General features: G+C 43.8%; 1 protein-coding gene across 8 annotated transcripts in view; it reads right to left on the reverse strand.

Annotated features, from left to right (window-relative positions):
• LOC147013237 (receptor-type tyrosine-protein phosphatase mu-like) overlaps window positions 1-21,356 on the reverse strand; it is a 363,240-nt gene that overhangs the window by 291,765 nt on the left and 50,119 nt on the right. For all 8 annotated transcript variants that reach the window (XM_085854911.1, XM_085854910.1, XM_085854908.1 and 5 more), the window contains exon 3: window positions 9,547-9,824. In XM_085854911.1, coding sequence (XP_085711037.1) covers window positions 9,547-9,824 — 278 coding nt within the window. The remainder of the gene's footprint in view (window positions 1-9,546; window positions 9,825-21,356) is intronic.

Consider the following 21,356-nt stretch of genomic DNA (forward strand, 5'->3'; position numbering starts at 1 on the left):
CACAGCCTGATAGAGTTCTGCTCTCCCCTCTGGGCTGGTGCTCCTGCCTCCCACCTTTCTCGGCTTCACGCTGTGGAAACCAAGGCATTTTGGATCATTGGTATATCCCGCGATGAGGCTGAGTCTTTGGGCCTCTCACTCAATCACCGCAGGCTGGTCAGTGGTCTTTCTGTCTTTTACCATCTCCTCTCTGGTCTTGACCCCCTGGTCTGTCTGTGATTTGTCCCCACAATATTTCCGCAGGGCGCTCAAGGTCTGCCAACAACCCCCTTCTGGTAAAACTACCAAAATCATGAATCACTGCTCACCTTCACTCTTTCATTCCTCTTTATTCCCACCTTTGGAATAAACTCCCACACTCTGTTCAATCCCATTCTTCCCTCCAGGCCTTTAAAACAGCTGTTCACCACCACCTCCTATCATCCCCTATCCAAATCCTCGATCTTTTCTACCCCCGATAATCCACCCCAAACCCACCTCCTTCAAATTCCCTGCTTTCCTTCCTGAAAGTCCCTGTAATATCCATCTTCTATTCCCCATGTTGCCCACCCCATCCTTCTCCCTTCCACAGATCCCCTAATATCTCTGTTCCCTACTATTTTGTCCCACTCCCGCCCCTCTTGTCTCATGCCCCCCTCGCTGTGCGTTGTGTGTTAGCTCTCATACGAGCCTCGACAAGGTATACCAAAAAATTCCTTCAATCCAAACTGCCACTGGTAAACCTGAAATTTTTTGTTGTTTATTTTTAACATAAGGACAAGGTTCGTGGAATCGCCAGAACACTGAATGGATCAAGATGCAACAGGACAAAAGCTACAGCAGAGAAGAGGGGAAACACCAGTAGCAGGGTTGAAGGACAAAATATAGGGAGACTTGGACAAATAATGGGTGTGGGGAGGACAATATGGATACAGAAGCAAACTCGCAGGAAAGAAAAACTGGTAACTTGGATTGAGTTGGGCTTGGGAATGGGGGTCAAGAGGAGGGGTGTGGGGGTAACTTGGGGTAGAAATGATCATGGTTTTGGATGGGGGATGACCTGAGATGGTGGTGAACAGCTGTCTTGAAGACCTGGAGGGAAGAATGGGATTGAAGAGAATGTGGAAGGTGATTTCATCCATCCATTTGGACCATACTCTGTACAGCACATTGGTGCTGCCGAAGCAGTCTCCTTGGCTAATGGGCACAATCCTGGACAGGTCACCACTCCGACACAGTATACCAGCATGTTGGCACTCATTTTGCCGACCTCAGAAGGATCCATCCATCCATCGGGACCATACACTGTGCAGAGCGTTGGTGCTGCTTAAGCAGTCTCCTTGGCTATTGGGCACAATCCTGGATGGGTCACCACTCCAACACAGGATACCAACAAGCTGGCACTCATTTTGCCGACCTCGGAAGGATGACAGGCAGAGTCAACCCCAACTGGTATTAATTAAACAGCAGAGCAGGATTTGAACTCAGGATTCTAGGATCCCAAGCCCACCACCCGAACCAATGAGCCAACACCAGGCATAAGGTGATTCCACAAGTGGGAAGAAGAGAAACAAATCAGTGGAGGGGGCAGATATTCTGTGTTTTTGGAGTTTCGCCATTGTCTGCTGAACAGAATCTTTTCTCCAACAGTATGTCCTCTATTCCTCAATGTCTCTCCCTGGGTCAATTGTCCTTTCCGGTTTAACAGGACTGAACCTCATTCCGGTGGTGGAGTCACGGTATATGTCAAAAACTGTATTTCCTTCTCTCCGTCTACTATCCATCCCTTAACTCCAATGAGTACCTTTGGCTGTGATTTACCCTCCGCAACCACCTCCTGTTTGTTTGTGTGCTGTGCCGTCCTCCGAACAGGGAAGACTCTATTTCCATCTCGTTTTCTGTCAACATGGACATATAACCACACATCCCAACTCTCTCTTCCTCACATGTGGTGATTTCAGTTGTCACCATGCCTATTGGCTGGGTGGTGGTACCTCTTCAAACAGCCACAGCATTGCAGCAAAGGATCTCTGTGAATCCTGGGCCTCAAGCAATCAGTGAACTTTCTGACCCAGATTTATCTCAATGGCATGTCTTCGTTTTGGGCTTGGTAATGACAAACAATTTTCCTCCAAATGTCTCGTGCTCCTCCTCTGCTCGAAGAGGTTAATCTTATCATATGCTTGTGAGAATCAACATCTCTCTGGCTATTGTCAGAGACTTGACTCACCACCATAGATAGCATCTGACAGTTCACCAAAGCTGACTGACAGGGACTGCAAGCTGCCCTCTTATGCAAAGACTGGTCCTTCATTTCCACCTCTCCTGATATTGATATGGCCTGGGTATCCTTCCACACAAGCTTGCTTTTCCGTATCTACAGATTTATACCATCGCCTCTGTAGTTATTATACCTATCCTCTAGCCATTGGTACACAAAATCATGTGGTGAGACAGTTGCCTTCAAACTACTAGCCTTCTCTTAATGGAAGGCAAATCCGGCAGAAGGCAACCTCAGATCACTCCACAAAGCCCAGATGGAACAAATGTTTGTCCACTCTCAGGAAAGCCAGAAAACAACACCTGACCATCCTCAAAGCTGAACTCTCAAACCCATATCCTTCTTCAAAGAGCTGGTGGCTCCTTGTCAAATCTGTCTCTGCTGTATGCTCCACCTCCATCCCCACTCTGACTTCAAATGGCACCACAGCTGATTTCACTTGTGAGAAGGCAGAATCCCTCAATTCTGTGTTTGCTTCCAAATCTTGTGCACTGAACTCTTCTCGCTACACCTACCCCCACTCTCTCATACACAATTGCTCCTGAATACCATGTCTTTCCCACTTGAGAAGGTAGAAAGGTTTCTGGCAAACCACGGCTAAGATTCTGTGACAGACCCAGATGACATCAGTGCACGTGTCCTAAAACCTGCTCAGCTGCTCTTGCTCATCCTCTTTCTGGTCTGTTCACTCAATCGTTCTCTCTGGATCAGTTTCCATCTGCCTAGAAGTTACTAACATCACTGCAATTCATAAACATGGTGCAGAATGGATCCCCTTAACCAAAGGCCGATGACACTGCTTCCACTTATGAGAAATGTCAAGGAATACATCATTGCAGTTCACATCAAGTCCTACTTTTTCTAAAATGGCCTGATCTCAGATTATTAGTTTAGTTTAAGACCTGGCCATTCCACCTTGGACATGTTGCTTTTACAGGGCAGTCTCTCTGCACATCCAGTATATTGAGCATTTGATACTGTCTGGTCTGACACCCCACCTTGATCTGTAAACTTTCTACTTATAGCATCTGAGGGAGCCACCTCTCATGGCTCACTGACTTCCTCCACTCTTGTATTCAGCATGTAGCTCTTAGCAGGTTCCTCTCATCTCCTCTCTGGCAAGGCTTGGTCTTGAGCCCAGTATTGTTCCTTGAATCTTAAGCAATGATCTTTCTGATTCCCTAAAAATCATGCCTATAATTTTGCTAATGACTCCACCCTCTGCTGTAACATTTCTCATCCTTCAGACAGACAGGCAGAAGCCTCTTCCCTCTCTGCAGACCATGATAGAACCAGGAGCTGATCCAACATTTGGAATGTCTTTCAACTCCATAAAAAATCCCACACACTCACCCAATCTCTCAAAAATGACCATCTGGGAAACCCTCCCATCTGCTTCCTCAACAAATCACTTGAAGAGGTTAAGTCACTCAAATATTTGGGTCTCAACATCAGCCATGATCTTTCTGGGGCAGACCATATTTTCAAGATGGCCTCCAAAGCCAGCCACTGCCTGGGCATCCTTTATCGTGCAAAGTGTTTTCTTGGGCAGAGGGTGCAAGACCAGAGAGCAGGCGGAAGAAGAAAGAGACCACAAACCTGTCTGCGATGTGAAAGAGAAAGGCCCAGAAACTCAGCTTCATCGCAGGAGATTCTAATGACATTGAAGGCCTTTGTTTCCATAGCGTGAAGCTCAGCAAAGTGAGAGACAGGGGCACCAGTCCAGAATGGAGAGCAGTATTCCATCAAGCTGTGGATGAAGGTCTTGTAGGTAGATAAAAGTTCAGATGTACCAAGGAAGGACTCTGGGTGCCGAAGGATGCTCAGTCGGTGACTGGCTTTGGAGGCCAACGTAGAAATGTGGATTGCCCAACAGAGATCAGAGCTGAGAGTGAGGCCCAAATTTCTGAGTGACTGAACTTCTTCAAGAGTATTGTTAAAATTTAAAAAAAGATAGAAGGGTTCGCCAGAAAATCTTTTCAGAGACAGAGTGAGAGTGTGAAAGAAACGACCTGATGTGTGTGCCGTAAGATAGCGACAGCACTCCATCCAACATAAGACCATAAAATATCAACAGAATATAAAACCTGTGCATTGTGTGTTCCAGGGAACAATGGAAGCGACGAGGCTTTTTATGAGGATGTAACGACGTGTGTGTGTGAGAATGTTGGCAATTTTCACTGATGTTTTGCCAATAATCCTTTCAATCTGAAAATGTGCTTCAGCTCCTTCGCACGCAATGCTGCACCAATTCCTGGAGCTGGAAAAAGGTCAGGCCCGTGCCTCGTACCTGCTTTGTTTGTAAAATGGATCAAATGATTTTTACCTTTATTTTTTTTCTTTAGACATTTTCATTTCATGAACAACATTGTCAGACCAAACACTTTTTGACCTTCTCCCTGATAAACCTCAGAACTTTCCACTGGGTTTGAAAAACCCTTGGACTAATCACATCTCAATGGCCTTCAAAGTTCCATCAAAACCACGGCATTGTGACTTCTGAGTGAAGAACCTCAAACCCTCTTGCTATTCATCACTTTTAATACGCTGAGTGAGAAACCTCACCGGTGGGCGCAGAGCCATCCTCCACCCTCCACCAAGTGCCACAGGCAAAGGAATGACAATGAAAAGAGGAATTTGCATGGGGAGGGAAATTGCAGGACGTGGTGCACATCCTCTTTCACAGCACAACCTTTCCCGAGAGCAAGGTTACGACATCACCGGCTCCATCAAATCCATTCAAAATGATCTCGGGCCGAGTGCGGAACAGCAGATAAGTGGACCACCCCGGAAGGTGCATGCGATGGACATGTTCCAGGATTCAGCAATCAGCAAGTGAAGATGTTCAGAATGGGTGATGAGGATTAAAGTTAGTGCACACACAAGATGCAATCTGCTCGCTGGATATGCAGGTGAGTGGAAGGACCAATTCACTCTCAGCAAGCTTCGGCGCCTCATCGGAGGAGAATATGGCTTCACGGAGCTTCAAGGATTGTGGAGCACGGAGCCTTGTGCACAAGGGTTGCAAAATAAAACTCGAGAAAAGCAATCTCGTGTTTGTTTTCCTTTTTGAAATCAAAACAAAAACTCAAGATATCACGACGCGGGAATTGCCTCAGGGTAATAACCAAACGTTCATTCTGACTCCTGGACACAACGTCCTCAGAAGTTGAGTATTTTGAGCATTTGTGCGCTAGCATCCCACATGTACCACGACAGCAAGCCTGGTGTTGTCTTCATGGTTCGCGTGGCTGGTTTGGGATCTTCAGGTCCCGAGTTTGAGCCCCGTTGGCCACCAAATTAACAGCGGGTGGGGTTGACTCGGCCTGTCATCTTCTGAGGTCGGCGAAATGAGTACCGGTGTACTGGTACGGGGGCACAGCATCAGCGGCATAGTCACGCCCCAACAAAATGATTCCTATCCAGCAGCCAAGCTGCCATACGCAAGAAGAAGACCACAACAGTGAGGTTCTGCAAAGCACAAGTTCAAAGTCGGCCTCGCACGATGAGTGTTTGTCAGTCAGGGGTTCCACGGCCCTCGTGCCAAAATCAATTGAGAGAGCAACTGCAAATTGCTTTGTTAGACAGCAAGAAGAGAACGTCAGGTCCATGAGAACACTCCGCCAAAGTTGGTCCTTCCTTTTGCTTCCATCATGGCGGTGTCCTGTCCACGTCCTATTCTCCTGATGCAAGGCCAAGGTTTGTTTTGGTCCAAGTGATGGCCTGAAAGGATACCTTTGGAAAAATAAAACGTGAAACGATTTTTCGTTGAGGAAACTGGTAAGACGGTAACACATGCTGACACCTGACAATGGATTTAGTGTGATGGAGCTGCAGCGGTGAGGTGTTACTGAGGCTTGCGTAACGTATGACGTACTCAATGATCATCGGGGCGTGTTCGGGAATAATGCCATGCCGCTCTCAAAGGCACTAAAGTGGCTTCGAGGATTTTCACCTGGTCGGCTGTCTCCAGGAGACAAGTCACAGGGGGTATTTTTCTCTCCACATCTCCGTGACTTCACATGGTGCTTAAGCGGTGCAGACAACACTTTGCGCGCGATTGACCGTAAATTGGACGCATTGTGTGGCATTAGAGTGGGATCAATAGAAGCCGTTGGACATGACAGCGAAAGGTAAGAAAAATCTGCTCTACAGGTGTTCCATACAAACCGACCTTCAACTTCAAGCCACGGCAGAAGCACAACAAAGCAAACAAACAAAAACTCTTTGTCCCTCCTTTCTTGCCACAATCATTGAACAACCGGTTCGAAAACACAAAAGTAAAGAAATAACTATAGCGAATTCACTTCCATCAAAGCTTGCAAGGAAATGTAGTGTGTGCGCTTTCATGTGCTTGAGCGTGCACACGAGTGCGCTTGAACGTGATAATGTCGTGCGTGGTACTCTCATCTGTGTGTTGCATGTGCACCTGTGTGCTTGGGAATCAGTGAATAAGGTATCTAAACAAAATAGTTGTAAAATCCTCTGAGACAAACCCAACCATGGGATCAAAGAAACCTCTGGAAGGTTTGTGATGCAGTCATCGAGTAAAAATGAGGAAGGTTAAACGATGAACCCGGGAGCATGGTGGTGTTCCACGCGATATGTGGTGAACGAATACACCTGTTTGTCTCGGTGTTCACAACGGAATTCCTCCCTGCCCACGTGATGTCCTTGTATCAATGGAATAGAGCAAAATATATATATATATATATATATATATATATATATATATATATATATATATATATATATATATATATATATATATATATATATATATATATATATATATATATATATATATATATATATATATATGGCACGGTGAGGCGGTGAGTCCGTGAAGCCGTGAAGCCATCCATCAGTCCGTGAAGACCACATGCCTATTAATCACGTCCTGTTTGAACGGTAATTCCTTGAGACCCCGAGGACCCAACAGACCAAACAGACCCTGGAAACCCTAAAGTCCCTGAGGACTGAAAAGGCCCTGGAGATCCAAAAGTCACTGAAGACCCAAAAAGGGTATTTTGGGTCTTAAAGACCCAAAGACCCAAAAGTCACCAAAGACCCAAAAAGGCCCTGAAGACCCCAAAGACCAAAATACCCAAAATACCCCAAAGACCCAAAAAGGCCCTGATGACCCAGATGTCCCCAAAGACCCAAAAAGTCCCAAAAGACCCCGAAAACCCAAAAGTCCTAAAAAGACCCAAAAGTCACCAAAGACCCAAAAGGCCCTGAAGACCCTGAAGACCCAAATACCCAAAAGACCCCAAAGACCCAAAAGGCCCTGATGACCCAGAAGTCCCCAAAGACCCTGAAAGACCTCTGAAGACCCAAAATGCCCTGACGACTCAAAAGACTCAAAAGACCCTGAAGACCCAAAAGACCCTGAAGACGTAAAAGTCACCAAAGACCCATAACGACCCTGAAGACCCCAAAGACTCAAAATACCCAAAAGGCCCTGAAGACCTCGAAGAGCCAAAATACCCAAAAGACCCCCAAAGACCCCGATGACCCAGAAGACCGCAAAGACCCAAAAGTCCTTGAGGACTGAAAAGACCCTAAAGACCCAAAAGATCCCAAAGACCCAAAATGATCCTGAAGACCCTTTCGACCCCTTAGACCTTAACACCATTGAGACCAATTACACCATTCAGACAGATTAGGCAGCTTAGACCCTGACCATTTAGACCACTTGGATCTTCAAAAAAATCACAAATAAATTCCAAATAAATGCAATATCACCAACATGACAAAAATATTATATAAAATAAATGTTTATATTATGATTGGTGTAAATCGTGACAACACGGTAAATGTATGACATCAATCTCTGCCACGACTGTGGAGAGGCGAGCGTAGTGAGCTGATCCACGCTAGTCTATTACATGAGGAATAGATAAATAAATAGATAGATATGTAAACAAGCAAATAAATAAATCGATAAATAAATAAATGCACACTTTTTTTTCCTCACTGCCCCAACACACTTTTTTCTCACTTGGGACCAGTCATGTCACTGAACCAAGTATCTTGTAACTAGTCAGGAAAAGGAACAGAGCATCTTGGGAAGTCATATCAATGATGTGAGTAATTGTGACCACTCATGTCAATGATCCCAACAACTTGGGAGGTCATGCAATGATCCGAGCATCTTCGGACCAGTCATGTCAATGAGTGGAGCATCTTGTGTGCCTATGTTTGGACCAGTCATATCAATAAGCCAAGATTATTGTGACCAGTCAGGTAAATAATGATCTGTAAATCTTGGGACTAGTCATGTCAATGAGCCGAGTATCTTGTAACTAGTCAGGAAAAAGAACAGAGCATCATGGGAAGTCATATCAATGATGTAATTGTGACCAGTCATGTCAATGATCCGAACATCTTGGGAACAGTCATGTCAATGATGTAATTGTGACCAGTCATGTCAATGATCCGAGCATCATGGGACCAGTCATGTCAATGATGTAATTGTGACCAGTCATGTCAATGATCTGAGCATCATGGGACCAGTCATGTCAATGATGTAATTGTGACCAGTCATGTCAATGATCCGAGCATCATGGGACCAGTCATGTCAATGATGTAATTGTGACCAGTCATGTCAATGATCTGAGCATCATGGGACCAGTCATGTCAATGATGTAATTGTGACCAGTCATGTCAATGATCTGAGCATCATGGGACCAGTCATGTCAATGATGTAATTGTGACCAGTCATGTCAATGATCCGAGCATCATGGGACCAGTCATGTCAATGGCCTGCGCATCTTGGGACCAGTTGTGTCAATGATCTGTGCATCCTGTAACAAGTCATTTCAATAAACCAAGCATCTTGGGACCAGCCAAGTCAATGAGCTAAGCATCGTCCGTCTCTCTCTCTCTTGAACAACAAATTAAAAATCAAAACACTGTTTTCTGTCATTTGTAGAAACCCCAAAATAAGATTGGAGGATAATCATGGTCTTGCAACCACCCCCACCAACCCCTTCCGCATTGCTTTCAATCACCCACTTGCGTTCCTCTGCACCAATCAGTCTCATCACCTACGTGCACAAACTCAAATGACAGATCTACCTGCTTGAGCCGAATGACGTCATGGGAGTAATCTTGAAAATCAACTCCCGTGAAGAAATGCAAACCGACAAAAGTACAATATATTTGTTAACACAGGTACTTGTAGAGCATGCTCAATTCAGGTGACTGCAATTTACATTGTCCTTTTAAAACACCACAATTCAGGCAATAACTATGGGTATTAATAAATGCCTCTTCCTCACCTGATAGCCACTGGGCCAGAAAGTGCTCACAGCAATCTCAGCCTTTGCCCAGCCATGGGTCGGGCCAATAGTTGTCCGCCAAACAGGGCCACCCAGCAGTTGCCTGTCCACGAGTGCAAAAATGGCAAGCACACCTGGCCCGAGGCGTCCCCGGCGATCGGACCATAGAGTGTAATCGAAGTCGATGCAGTGCGTGTCATTTTCACGCAGAATTGGTGTATTGAGACGTGCAGCCTTACCGCCTGTCCGTGCGTCTGATGTTACAAACATAAAAGCACCTAGGCCAGAACAAAAAGAGAAAAATGAGCATGTACAAGAAAGATTGAAAGCCAAATGAAAATGACTCAAAATAAATTGAGTTTGTGAAGTTTTCATTTTGATGCTGGAGGACGAGTCATAATGTGATGAATAATCATCGGAAGTGCTGAAAGCAAATACATAATTCCATTCAAAAATCACTCCACCTCTCTGTTACAATCTGTCTTTGGCAGAGCAAGTCTCTAAAATGGCCTCAAAAGCTGGCCAATGCCTGGGGACCCTCCATAGAGATAGTTCCATTGTGAGCCACATGAGACTGAAGGTCTTCATCCAAAATACCATGGAGATCGCTTGTCACACTGGGGGGCTGTTGCAGTTGCTCCTAAACCTACTCCACTGGATGCTAGTGAATCCAAGGCTCTCTGCATTTTTGGCACTTTCTGGCAAGCAGTCAAGTCCCAAGGATGTTTTACACTCTTTACACTCGCCACAGACAGATTGGTGGACTCTTTTCTATGGTCTCAATTTTGTCCTTTCTCCACCTGCTTGCTCTTTGCACCATATACCGACAGTCCCGCACAGCCCCCCCCCTGCCTCTGAGCCAATCCCCCACCCAACACGCATGGGCTCAAAACAAATTCTTGCAGAATCTCACTCTTAGTTTCCCTCCTGAAGTCGAAGCTGAACATACACCTCCATTCCATCATAGTAAACTAGAAGGGCACTCAGTAGACTGCATACCTCCACCTCATAATACCTCATCCATGAGAACATACCTGAACGAATACATTTTTGAAATATCATGCGATATATTGTTTTTGAGCCCTATCGCTCTCAATGGTGAAGAATCTCTTAAAAAAATTCTAGTAGTCGGATCCGGATTCATATCTTCACCAAAATCTAATCAATTAGTCGTGGTCACAGACCCGACCTGTCCACCAAGGTTTATCCGAATCCGTCCAAAACTTTTTGAGATATCCTGTACACAGACAGACAGACAGACAGACAAGCAGACAGAAAGAGGGGGGGGGGTGAAAACATAACCTCCTTCATCTTCGGCGGCGGAGGTAATATTTAAATTATTAAATAAATAAATAAATAAACTTTTCCTTCTCAGCGATCTTGGAAACACCTTCTGTCGAGGTATACGTTTCACAAGATGCACCTGATAGCATTCCATCCCAATAATTATCAAAAAATGAGAGCCAACCATTGTTGCGTGGAATGCCATTTACCATTGGCTTTTTGAATGCCACCACAAGAGATGACTGGGAAAACCTGCACCTAATAAAAGATCACTCCGCTGAGTTTTCGTAAGACCGAGTGATGCCTGGCATATCGCAGCCAGAGCCATTTCATATTGCCAAAATCATTAATGAGCCAGCTTTCCTCCATCAAAATATTTCATACACTACAGGGCAAAAGCAATCGTTGATGCCAAGAGCCGTCACATTGTTCGACAGTTCTGTGTTATGTACACGTTATTGGACGGATTCATCTATAAAACAAAATTTCAACAAAACAGAAGAATCAGCAACAGTTAATGTTTCTGTCTTTTGTTCAACAGTAAAGGCATGTCAGGCAATGTGTTACTCATACATGATTGCATCATCCTTATTGGAAAAGCTGTTGTTACAAGCAATCAATGAATGGTGAAATGAAAGATTTTTTAAATTGTTTTTCTTTTCTTTTGCTCAAAGTCTTCTAAATTGAATGCACATCTTAATGTGACGATCATTCTGCCCATCGGGATTCCAAACCCAAATATTTACTCAAAAACAGGACCAATGTGCACGAACCTCAGAAAATTAGCCTTGGTGGGACTCGCGGACGCGTCGCCGAGCCAGGCCAACAGGCGATCACAATATAGCGATCTTCTAACTTCAACGACTAAATAAATGTTCCTGGACTTTACACTTTTTGAAGAATTAAGGAACTTTAAGTTGAATATGCCTTTTGCTGAAATTGGCGGAAGCGGGTTAAATCAAGGTCAAAGGTGTTGTTAAACAGGACGTCTGTTTTGTGGACTTTTGTGTTATGTTAAAGGTTTGAAACGTCGGAATTTATCAAAATAACATTGAAATTGAATGGTCGACTGTGGCAGGGAAGGGAGAAGATGAGAGAAAAGAACGCCTGGGGTGATGTGCATTTACGACTGCAGGACGGACAGCCGGCTTAAGATCCTATCCGAGGGATAGCATAGTCTGCGATGCAGCCTCCAGTGGATATACATCAGGACAGCAGCAAGTTTGCGACTAATTATGCTTGATCGGGGTAATATACTACAGTACAATTAGTCAAACTACCATGACCAGTAAGTAACAAGACAATACAGAAAACATTTGGGGGGGGGTGGATGGGGTTGTCGGGATATTGTGGGTGGGAGGAAGCAGGTGGTCGGTGTCCAGAGCAGATATGCCTGGTTGGGTTTGAATTGTCAAAATGAAAGGTATTGAAGTTGTTTTTCTTTCGGTAATAACCTCAGGTCGGGTAAGAGTGAAACGAATGTGACAGAACTATGTTGTAACCTCAGTTTTTGAAATAAATATTCAAACTTGAATCTCAATAGATGTTTGGTGTTGGCTTAATGGTTAGGGTGATGGGCTTGGGATCCCAGGATCCTCAGTTCAAATCCCACTCGTCTGTTGAATTAATACCAGGTGGGGTTGCCTGCCTGTCATCCTTCTGAGGTTGGCAAAATGAGTATCAGCTTGCTGTTATCTATGTGTCAGAGGGGCGACCCATCCAGGGTTGTGCCCAATAGCTGCTGAGGCAGCACCAATGCTCTGCCCAGAGTATGGTCCCAAGGGATGAATGGATTGAATCTCAATAGAATGGTCCTCCTTCAAACCTAAAACTGGAATGTCAACCATTGCACATTACCTAAACATCAAATTTTGATGACATAGAGGTCTGAACCAGGTTGGCAGCAGCTCATATGTGAGTTTGTATACCTCCACCAATGACATTAAGCCTCACTTTGATTTAAATATGCCAGGGGCACAATCAAACATACAGCATTAACTTTGTTGGTTTAACGGTTAGGGTGGCTGGCTTAAGATCTCAGTCTTGAGTTCAAGCCTCGTCAAACCGTTGAATTAATACCAGGTGGGGTGACTCAGTATGCCATCCTTCTGAGGTCATTGAAATGAATTCCAGTGTGCTGGTAACAGGGGGCATTGCATCAGAAGCACAGCTGTGCCCCCATAATATGACGCAGCCAAGCAGCCAAAGGCTGTATACAAATAAATAAATAAATAAATAAATAAATAAATAAAACTTTTGGACTCCACTGGTAAAGCTCTCTGAATGTGGATTCAGGTAATGAAGTAAATCTCCCTGTTTCTATGAAACCCAAAGTATTTGTTGCAAATAGAAATGGCACGAGCAGAGAAAAGAGGAAAACAACAACTACTACTACTTTACAAAAAAAGTAAATAAATAATAAGGTACAGGGCCACAGTTAGATAACAATAGGGTCCTGAAGCAGGAGCCAATTAGGAGCACAAAGGCCTCGACTGTGTCACCGTGAAAAATCTAAAATACACAGCTTGACTTTTGTTCCCAAGATCAAGTTAAATGAACACAAAATACAGACAACTTATCATTATTTACATAACATCTATTACATCATGCCATGTGACTCAGAACTCCATCAAGCCAAGTCGATGTGAACTTTGGAGTCACCTGGAGACAGATTGGCTGAATTCTTGAGATAACAATGACTCACACACACTGCCTCTGGGACACTTACTTAATAACATGTTGGAATATTTAACAGGTTGAGACCATTTTTGTGTCCAAAATCGAGGCTCATGGAAGAATGAGGCGACTGAGAGGATATAGGCAATGTAGTGATAGCCAGGCAACAGTTGGGTATAACAAGTAAGGGAATGAGCCAACCACAAATGAGAAGAGAGAGGGGAGAAAACTGAGTAACCGTTAATTTAGAGGCGTATGATGGGTAGGGTTCATGGGGGTAGAAAGGTTCAAGGGTAAGGATGGGGGATGACATCAGATGCTACTGAGTTACGGCCAAAAGCCTGGTAGACTGCGAGTAGCTCGGACATTCCAAGGAAAGCTTGGATCGACGGAGGATGCCGAGTGTGCGGCTGGATTTGGATGACAGCTTTTCTACATGGCCAGCCAAATAAAAGATCATGGATGATGGTGAGGCCTCGACGTTTGAAAGACAATCTTTTCCATTGATTATGTATGGAAATAGATAGGTGGAGGTTCATTTGAGGATCCTTCTGGAGGGAAAGGAAATGTTTGACAATCCTTCCAGAATGACAGGAAAGGGACCATTGTGGCAAACAATGAAAACCCTTTGATGGGTTTTCTAATGCAAGTTTCAGGAGTTTCTGCTGATTAGAAGGCTCGGAGAAGAACCTCAGACATGTTCTCTGCTCCCATCAAGTAAACACATCCATCCATCTTTTCTTGTAATGCCAGAGGTCAACAGACACAAAAGTATAAAACACAAGCATATCCTACCCGTGACTTGTTCACCGACTGGAGACCTCTATATATTGCCTGACCAATAAAGCCTGTTAATAACGGATAACCAAGCACCAGACTTGTGATATCATGACCCCCAAGCGACCAGGCAATTGCTGTTTTCATTCCAAGCATAGCTGGAAGGAGCTCCCAAGGGGATGAAGGACCTTCTCTCGGGATATGGATGGCCCAGCATGCAGAGTCGGAATTGCTGGAATGCAAGACAAGCTCAACCCGGGATAACTGTCGAGACGACTCCCGACACCACGAAAGCTAACAGAAAGATGAAAGATACCATTTAATTATCAAACGAGTGCGCACGAAGCTCACACATTGCTTCGACAGAAAATGGGAAATGAAGTACGATACCGCATCACAGAGGTACAAACAAGCAATTTTCCAGCTCTGACAGCTTCCCAAAATAAACAAAGGTGCGTCCATTTTGTTTCAACAATCCATACCGGAAAAATGATTAGATTCTCAGTTCGAATATTTTACTTATTCGTTTCCACTCCGAGTTGCTTTTGCATTTTGTCGCCACAACAAGATGACAAGGACACTCGGATGGTTCGATTAAATTTGTACCCAATTACGGGCGGTGTGGCCAGGAGCGAAAAGGCTGCTTTGATTATCAAGGTGAAGTCTCTTTCTATTTACCTTAGTACAGATGAAGCCCCTTCATTACTGTGTGCTCTGGGACATTACCCAGGAAGCATTGCTACCCATTCCCCCAATGGAGGGAAAATTTGGAAAAGGAACAAGCACTTTATATCGTGGAGATACAAGTTTTAACGAAAATTAATAAAACGATTTATTCAGTTTTACACCTTCAGCATCGCCAGGTAATAAGAATAAGTCTAAAGTTGGCCCGGGAAGTGGAAACCTGGATGAGCAGGCATGCATTCCTCTTTTGACAAAATCATTTTTTTATGATGATATGGAAGCAATTGGGAGAGATGACTGAAGACAGGTAAGAACCTGACAATGGTTACTCATGTGGAGCAGGTACAGCTGGGGCGTTCATGCAAACCAAGTAAGAAGTTTGTCTGTGTTGAAATGTGTGACTAGTTGGGAATAGGGAAGGGCCAATGGTGAAAGAACAAGACCACACAAAAGAAAATTGAACAACAAGAAACCCCCACCCTTCCCCCACCTTTCATTACTTTATCAATTTCACTTTACTATCAAAAATTAAAATTTGCTTAGCTCTTCATGGAAAACAAGATTAATTAGGTTGTGTGTGTGTGTGTGTGTGTGTGTGTGTGTGTGTGTGTGTGTGTGTGTGTGTGTGTGTGTGTGTGTGTGTGTGTGTGTGTGTGTGTGTGTGTGTGTGTGTGTGTGCGTGCGCACTCGCGTGCGTGCTTGCATTTGCAAATGCCAGGGATGTCCGCTGAACATCCCAGGGAAGTCCTCGGAGCAGTCCGGGGAAGTCCACGTAGCAGTCCGGGGAAATACTCCAAGCGGTCTGGGGAAGTCCTCCAAGCAGTTCAGGAAGTCCTCCGAGCAGTCCAGGGAAGTCCGTCGAGCAGTCCGGGGATGTCTGCCGAGCAGTCATCGGGATGTCTTCCATGAAGTATTTTGGTAGCACAGTTCTATAAATAATTGCTGTTCGAGGATTCTGTTTGAGGATGTTTGGCGATGCTGTTCAAGGATGTTCACAGTTAACGTGTTTTGGTAGCACTGTTTTGACATGGTGCAGTGCAATGTTTGTTTGTGCGAAGTGCAAGCGTGAAGTGTCATGGTGAGTATTATTTAGTGGAATATTAACCTCATTCTATGCACAATGGCTTTTCGGGGATGTTGGCGGTTTTCACAAGCCAGGCGCAGCACCATGGGTACCACAGCAGCCATTACACCATCAGTCTTTCTGTCCCTGGAGCGGCCTGGCAGCAACAGCCTACTCAAGGTCACGGGTCAGCAGCGTTGAGAAAAAGCACACAGCCTGCAAGCAAAATGTTTAAACCAGCTTGAGCCAGCTTAAGAAAATGGATTGGTTTTCCCCTCATCTGTGGAATGTCATGATATACGCATTATGTTTCTGTGTGAATCCCATACTTTGTTCAGTTGAAAAATACATAAGCAGAGTAAAACAACTGCAATTTAAGATTGTTATTGTTAGTTTAAGCTTATCTCCCTCTCTCAGGTCTGGCCCAACATGCCACAAAATAACAAACCATTGTGTTACCTTGGTAACAAGGATAGGTGACATAACAAAGTATACTCTCAACAATTGTGGAACGATTAGTTACCCTGCAACTGAACAATGGGTGTAGAGACAATGTGATGTGGAGTGAAGAGTTGCGAGACAGATTCCAAATGCACTACCACTGTGAACACATTCAAGAGGCTGTAGTAGAGATAATGGCAAAGGGAAGGCCTTTTCCTGATCCTTCTCAGTCATTTGATTGACAGTGATGAAACCAAAATAAAAAGGTATTTTTGTACCATTTACTGTTACGGTTATTAACGGAGGGTGCCAGACATCCAGTATGAGCAGCGCTAGATGCGAGTTAGTATAATCACACTCATAAAAGGTAATTCTGCAGGTGCAGCCGCAAAATCATACTCGTCTGTTATTATTCAATCTTGTTACCCGCCGCCATTCAGCGCTAGTTTGCCACACCGCTCCCTTCACCAGCCACAACACGCAGCGAAGGAGTGTCGGCGAGCAGACACACCTCCCGCTGTGTCACACACAATTCTCTGCCGATTAGACCTGCGGTGGGAGTCTTGGGAAAGTTTTCATTCTTGTGTCTTCCACCCACCACCAACTCAGTCTTTTTGTATGACACAAGCACACGGAGGGTCGTGTAAGTTCAGGATGTGCAAGCTACTGAACATGTATGGTAACATACAAAATAAATAAATACAAATGGAATGCTCTGAGCATTACAGGCAGACATTTACATTTTGTGAAAATCATCACCCTCATGTGCCAAGAATCGAGGTGTGAAGAGCACACGTTGCAGGAACACATCGAAAGTGAGACAAGACCTCGTTTATGGTTGTGTTCTCTTCCCGACTTGAATCGCGATTTACCTTTCACGGCCATCCATATACGTTGTCATTTTATCGTTTTATTTGGCTGAACAAGAGCAGGGAAGATCAGAGCAGGGCATGAGAAGAAACTGCAGCTTCTCACTTACCTTCAAAAATCATCCAACACAAAATCGTGGAACAGATTTTAAACTTCGCTTCAAATTCACAACCTCAAGGATATCTTACTAATGCATCAACCCAACGTTTTCGTTCGTGATCACAGAGGTTGATGAAAATGTTAACATGAATGACTGTAAGAAAACAACGTTGGTATGTTGTTCTCGCATCATATTGTAAAAAGAGAGAAACCAAGGGACCAAATTCGCTGCAAATCTGATGTCAGATATTGGGCAAGCAAGAAATATATATATATATATATATATATAGATATAGATATAGATATAGATATAGATTTATATATATATATATATATTTATATATATATACACATACACACACACACACACACACACACACACACACACACACACACACACACACACACACACACACACACACACACGCACGCACACTATACCAGCTGAGGTACCTGGCGTTGCCTGGGGAAATTAAATGAAATATGTATGAAAATATTTCCTGCATGACAAATTGTGGAAAGTTGGCCTCATGGTTTTGTATGAATTTTATCAATCTTGGGTGTTGCAGAATGCGTTTGGACCGCCTTCCATTCTTTAAACTGATTTAAACTGCACAACACCCCTCCCTATTCCATCTCCAGGCACTACATGACGTCAATGCCAGACGCCGAAGGCCTTGAACCAAGACCTTCAAGCACTCGGTGATGACACACGCCGGAAGGGCGTACTCAGTTTTCACTCTGTTTTCTTAAGATTTCGTAAGTATATTGATGACTTTCGTCGTGTGTGTGTGTGTGTGTGTGTGTGTGTGTGTGTGTGTGTGTGTGTGTGTGTGTGTGTGTGTGTGTGTGTGTGTGTGTGTGTGTGTGTGTGTGTGTGTGTGTAGGCACGGTAACTCGAGAACGGAAGAAGCTACCAATGTCAAATTACACCACGTGATTCAGGAGGGTGATGGCTAGCGCTGATTAGATTTTGGCCAAAATCGGTCAAAGGTCAAGGTCACAGTGAGGTCAAACATAATTCCGTAAATTAATGTGGAGAAATGGAGTATTTTTGCTTCGGTCGACGTTACAAGTTCGTTTTAACTTCGATTTTAATTTTGACTTCGGTTTTTGAGATCGCTTAGGATGCTTAACACTTGGTTGTCGAAATTCTAGTAAAAATCAGATGTTTTGGAGACGTTTTAAAATTGTATAAAAAATATTTCACTCACCGCATCATGGCTCGTCACGTGGTGCAGCACGCTCGAGCAGAGGCGTCGTTGATCACGTAAAGGTTTTCCGTGTGCGCGCTGATGGTGTTTTCGATAAAGATGGTGTTTAAAAGTCATTTTTTATCCCAATAAAGGTTATCGTCGCATGCCTGACTCGCTGAGCCGTCGGATTATGTTAAGATTGTTGGTGGATGGCCGAATATTACAGTTTTGTGACTTTGATAAAATAATATGAAATAATTGCGTGGAGAAATGGAGATTTTTGCTTCGGTCGACGTTACGATTTTTGATGGTTTGGTGCAGAATCATCGTAGAAACTTCTGGTTTGCATCGCTACCTTCTCTAGAGACAGCTTTTATTAGACAAGGTCAGAGGTCAAGTTGACGATTTCGTAAGTACCAGTCTATGACTGCTTGTTTGTTTCTTGTTTGTTTGTCTGGGTGATATCTCAGCCAGCCTCTGAGCTTGAAAGCTGAAATTTGGGCACAACAGTGAACAAGTACTTTCGCAAAAATATTATTTTATATATTTTTTCTTAATAAATTAATTGATTAATTATTTAATTAACGAATTATTTATTACTTGTTTATTTTATTTCTCATCCTGGCAATATCTCAAGCACCTTTTGAGCTAGGAAGCTGATATTTGGACATGACAGTGACCAAGTGATTTGGCTATAAATTATATTTTTGATTTATTGATTCATCAATTAATTAATTCGTTTTCAAAAGTTACAGATTCAGATGAAACAGTGGTGGTTTAGGTTTGCTGTTATTGAATTGATTAATGTAGCTTATTATTTATTTATTTTAATTATGTAATTAATCAATCAATTATTGTACACAGCTCCCTCCCAATTCCGTCTCCATGTGCTGCACATCTAAGACACCCTGGCAATATGCATACTCGAGGAGTGTGATTTATTTATTTCGCATTGGGTGTTGTACATTTGTTGTATTTAAAAAAAAAAAAATATATATATATATATATATATATATATATATATATATATATATATATATATATTTAACAATTATAATTACATTCAATCACTATGACCTCAACATAGATCTTCACAAAACATATTACTCGATCACTCCCAGGAAAATCCCAAGTAGTTGTGAGCGACTGTGTGCAGTCTGTGGCTGCTGGTTGCATCATTTTCTGATGGGCGTGCCTGTACTGCTAATGCAGTCCGCTCCATTACCAGGACAATGGTACTCATGTTGCCAACCTCGGAAGTATGAGAAACCGAGTCAACCCCACCTGGTGTTAATTCAACAGTATGCGGCTAAAATTAAAGATCCTGAGATCTTCAGCCAGCCACCTTAACAGTGAAGCCAACACCAGGCTTTATCCCAGGCAGTGTATAAGAACATACTTGAGGCCTGAACACGGTTGTGTTTTCATAAACCTGTGTAAAGCAATCATTTTAAGAACAGGTGCACGTGTAAACACTATATTAATTAAAGTTGTGTTTTTGAAAACAAATCACAACAACCACAACATAAAATATTCCAAGTACATAGTACTCGATCGTTCCTGGGGGGGGGGGGGCAATTATCTGATTTTAATTTTTTTTTCCATCTCATTTTGTCCAAACATGGCCCTTGACCTTCCTATGGATGAAAGAGGACTTGCAAAGTTTGGTTGCACTGATTCCTGCAGGGTCCAAATACATGAATGAGCAAATAAGCAAACATATATATATATATATATATATATAAATATACATATATATATATATATATATATATAAATATACATATATACATATATACATACATATGGAAAGATCAGAGTTCAATAATTTACCGTGAAAAGATAAAAATAACAAGAAGCGAATACTTCGATATCGCGCGGCTGCGGGCAGTAAAAGTCTAGGTTAAGAATGATGAAACAATTTTGCAGTTATAAAATTTAAATGTAGACACGGTGAATTAGCATGCATGATGGGAAGAGTTGTGCCGTTGGACAAATTTCTATTTATAACCCTCAGATCAAAGGGACGTACGTGGCCATAAGTGTGACAGAAGACACAGGACAGAATAGCCAATTATATTACAGCGCGATGTCACCGCGCAGTAACGAGAGTTACAACGCTGCTCGTCAACAACTAACGGAACAGGAAGATTATCACTTCCTACTCAGAAAATCAACTTCCAGCGTCACACAGAAAACGATTCAGCACGAAAAACGTCACTCTTCTGTATTAACCCTGCCCACAATTCACCCGGCAATCTCCGCCCACAATTCACCCGGCAATCTCCGCCCACAATTCACCCGGCAATCTCCGCCCACAATTCTCCGCCCACAATTCACCCGGCAATCTCCGCCCACAATCCACCCGGCAATCTCCGCCCACAATCCACCCGGCAATCTCCGCCCACAATCCACCCGGCAATCTCCGCCCACAATTCACCCGGCAATCTCCGCCCACAATTCACCCGGCAATCTCCGCCCACAATCCACCCGGCAATCTCCGCCCACAATTCACCCGGCAATCTCCGCCCACAATCCACCCGGCAATCTCCGCCCACAATTCACCCGGCAATCTCCGCCCACAATTCACCCGGCAATCTCCGCCCACAATCCACCCGGCAATCTCCGCCCACAATTCACCCGGCAATCTCCGCCCACAATTCACCCGGAAATCTCCGCCCACAATTCACCTGGCAATCTCCGCCCACAATTCACCCGGC

Source organism: Eptatretus burgeri, chromosome 14 (genome assembly GCF_056783735.1).
Source record: "Eptatretus burgeri isolate ZD-2024b chromosome 14, Ebu_testis_v1, whole genome shotgun sequence".
NCBI classification, from domain to species: Eukaryota; Metazoa; Chordata; class Myxini; order Myxiniformes; family Myxinidae; genus Eptatretus; species Eptatretus burgeri.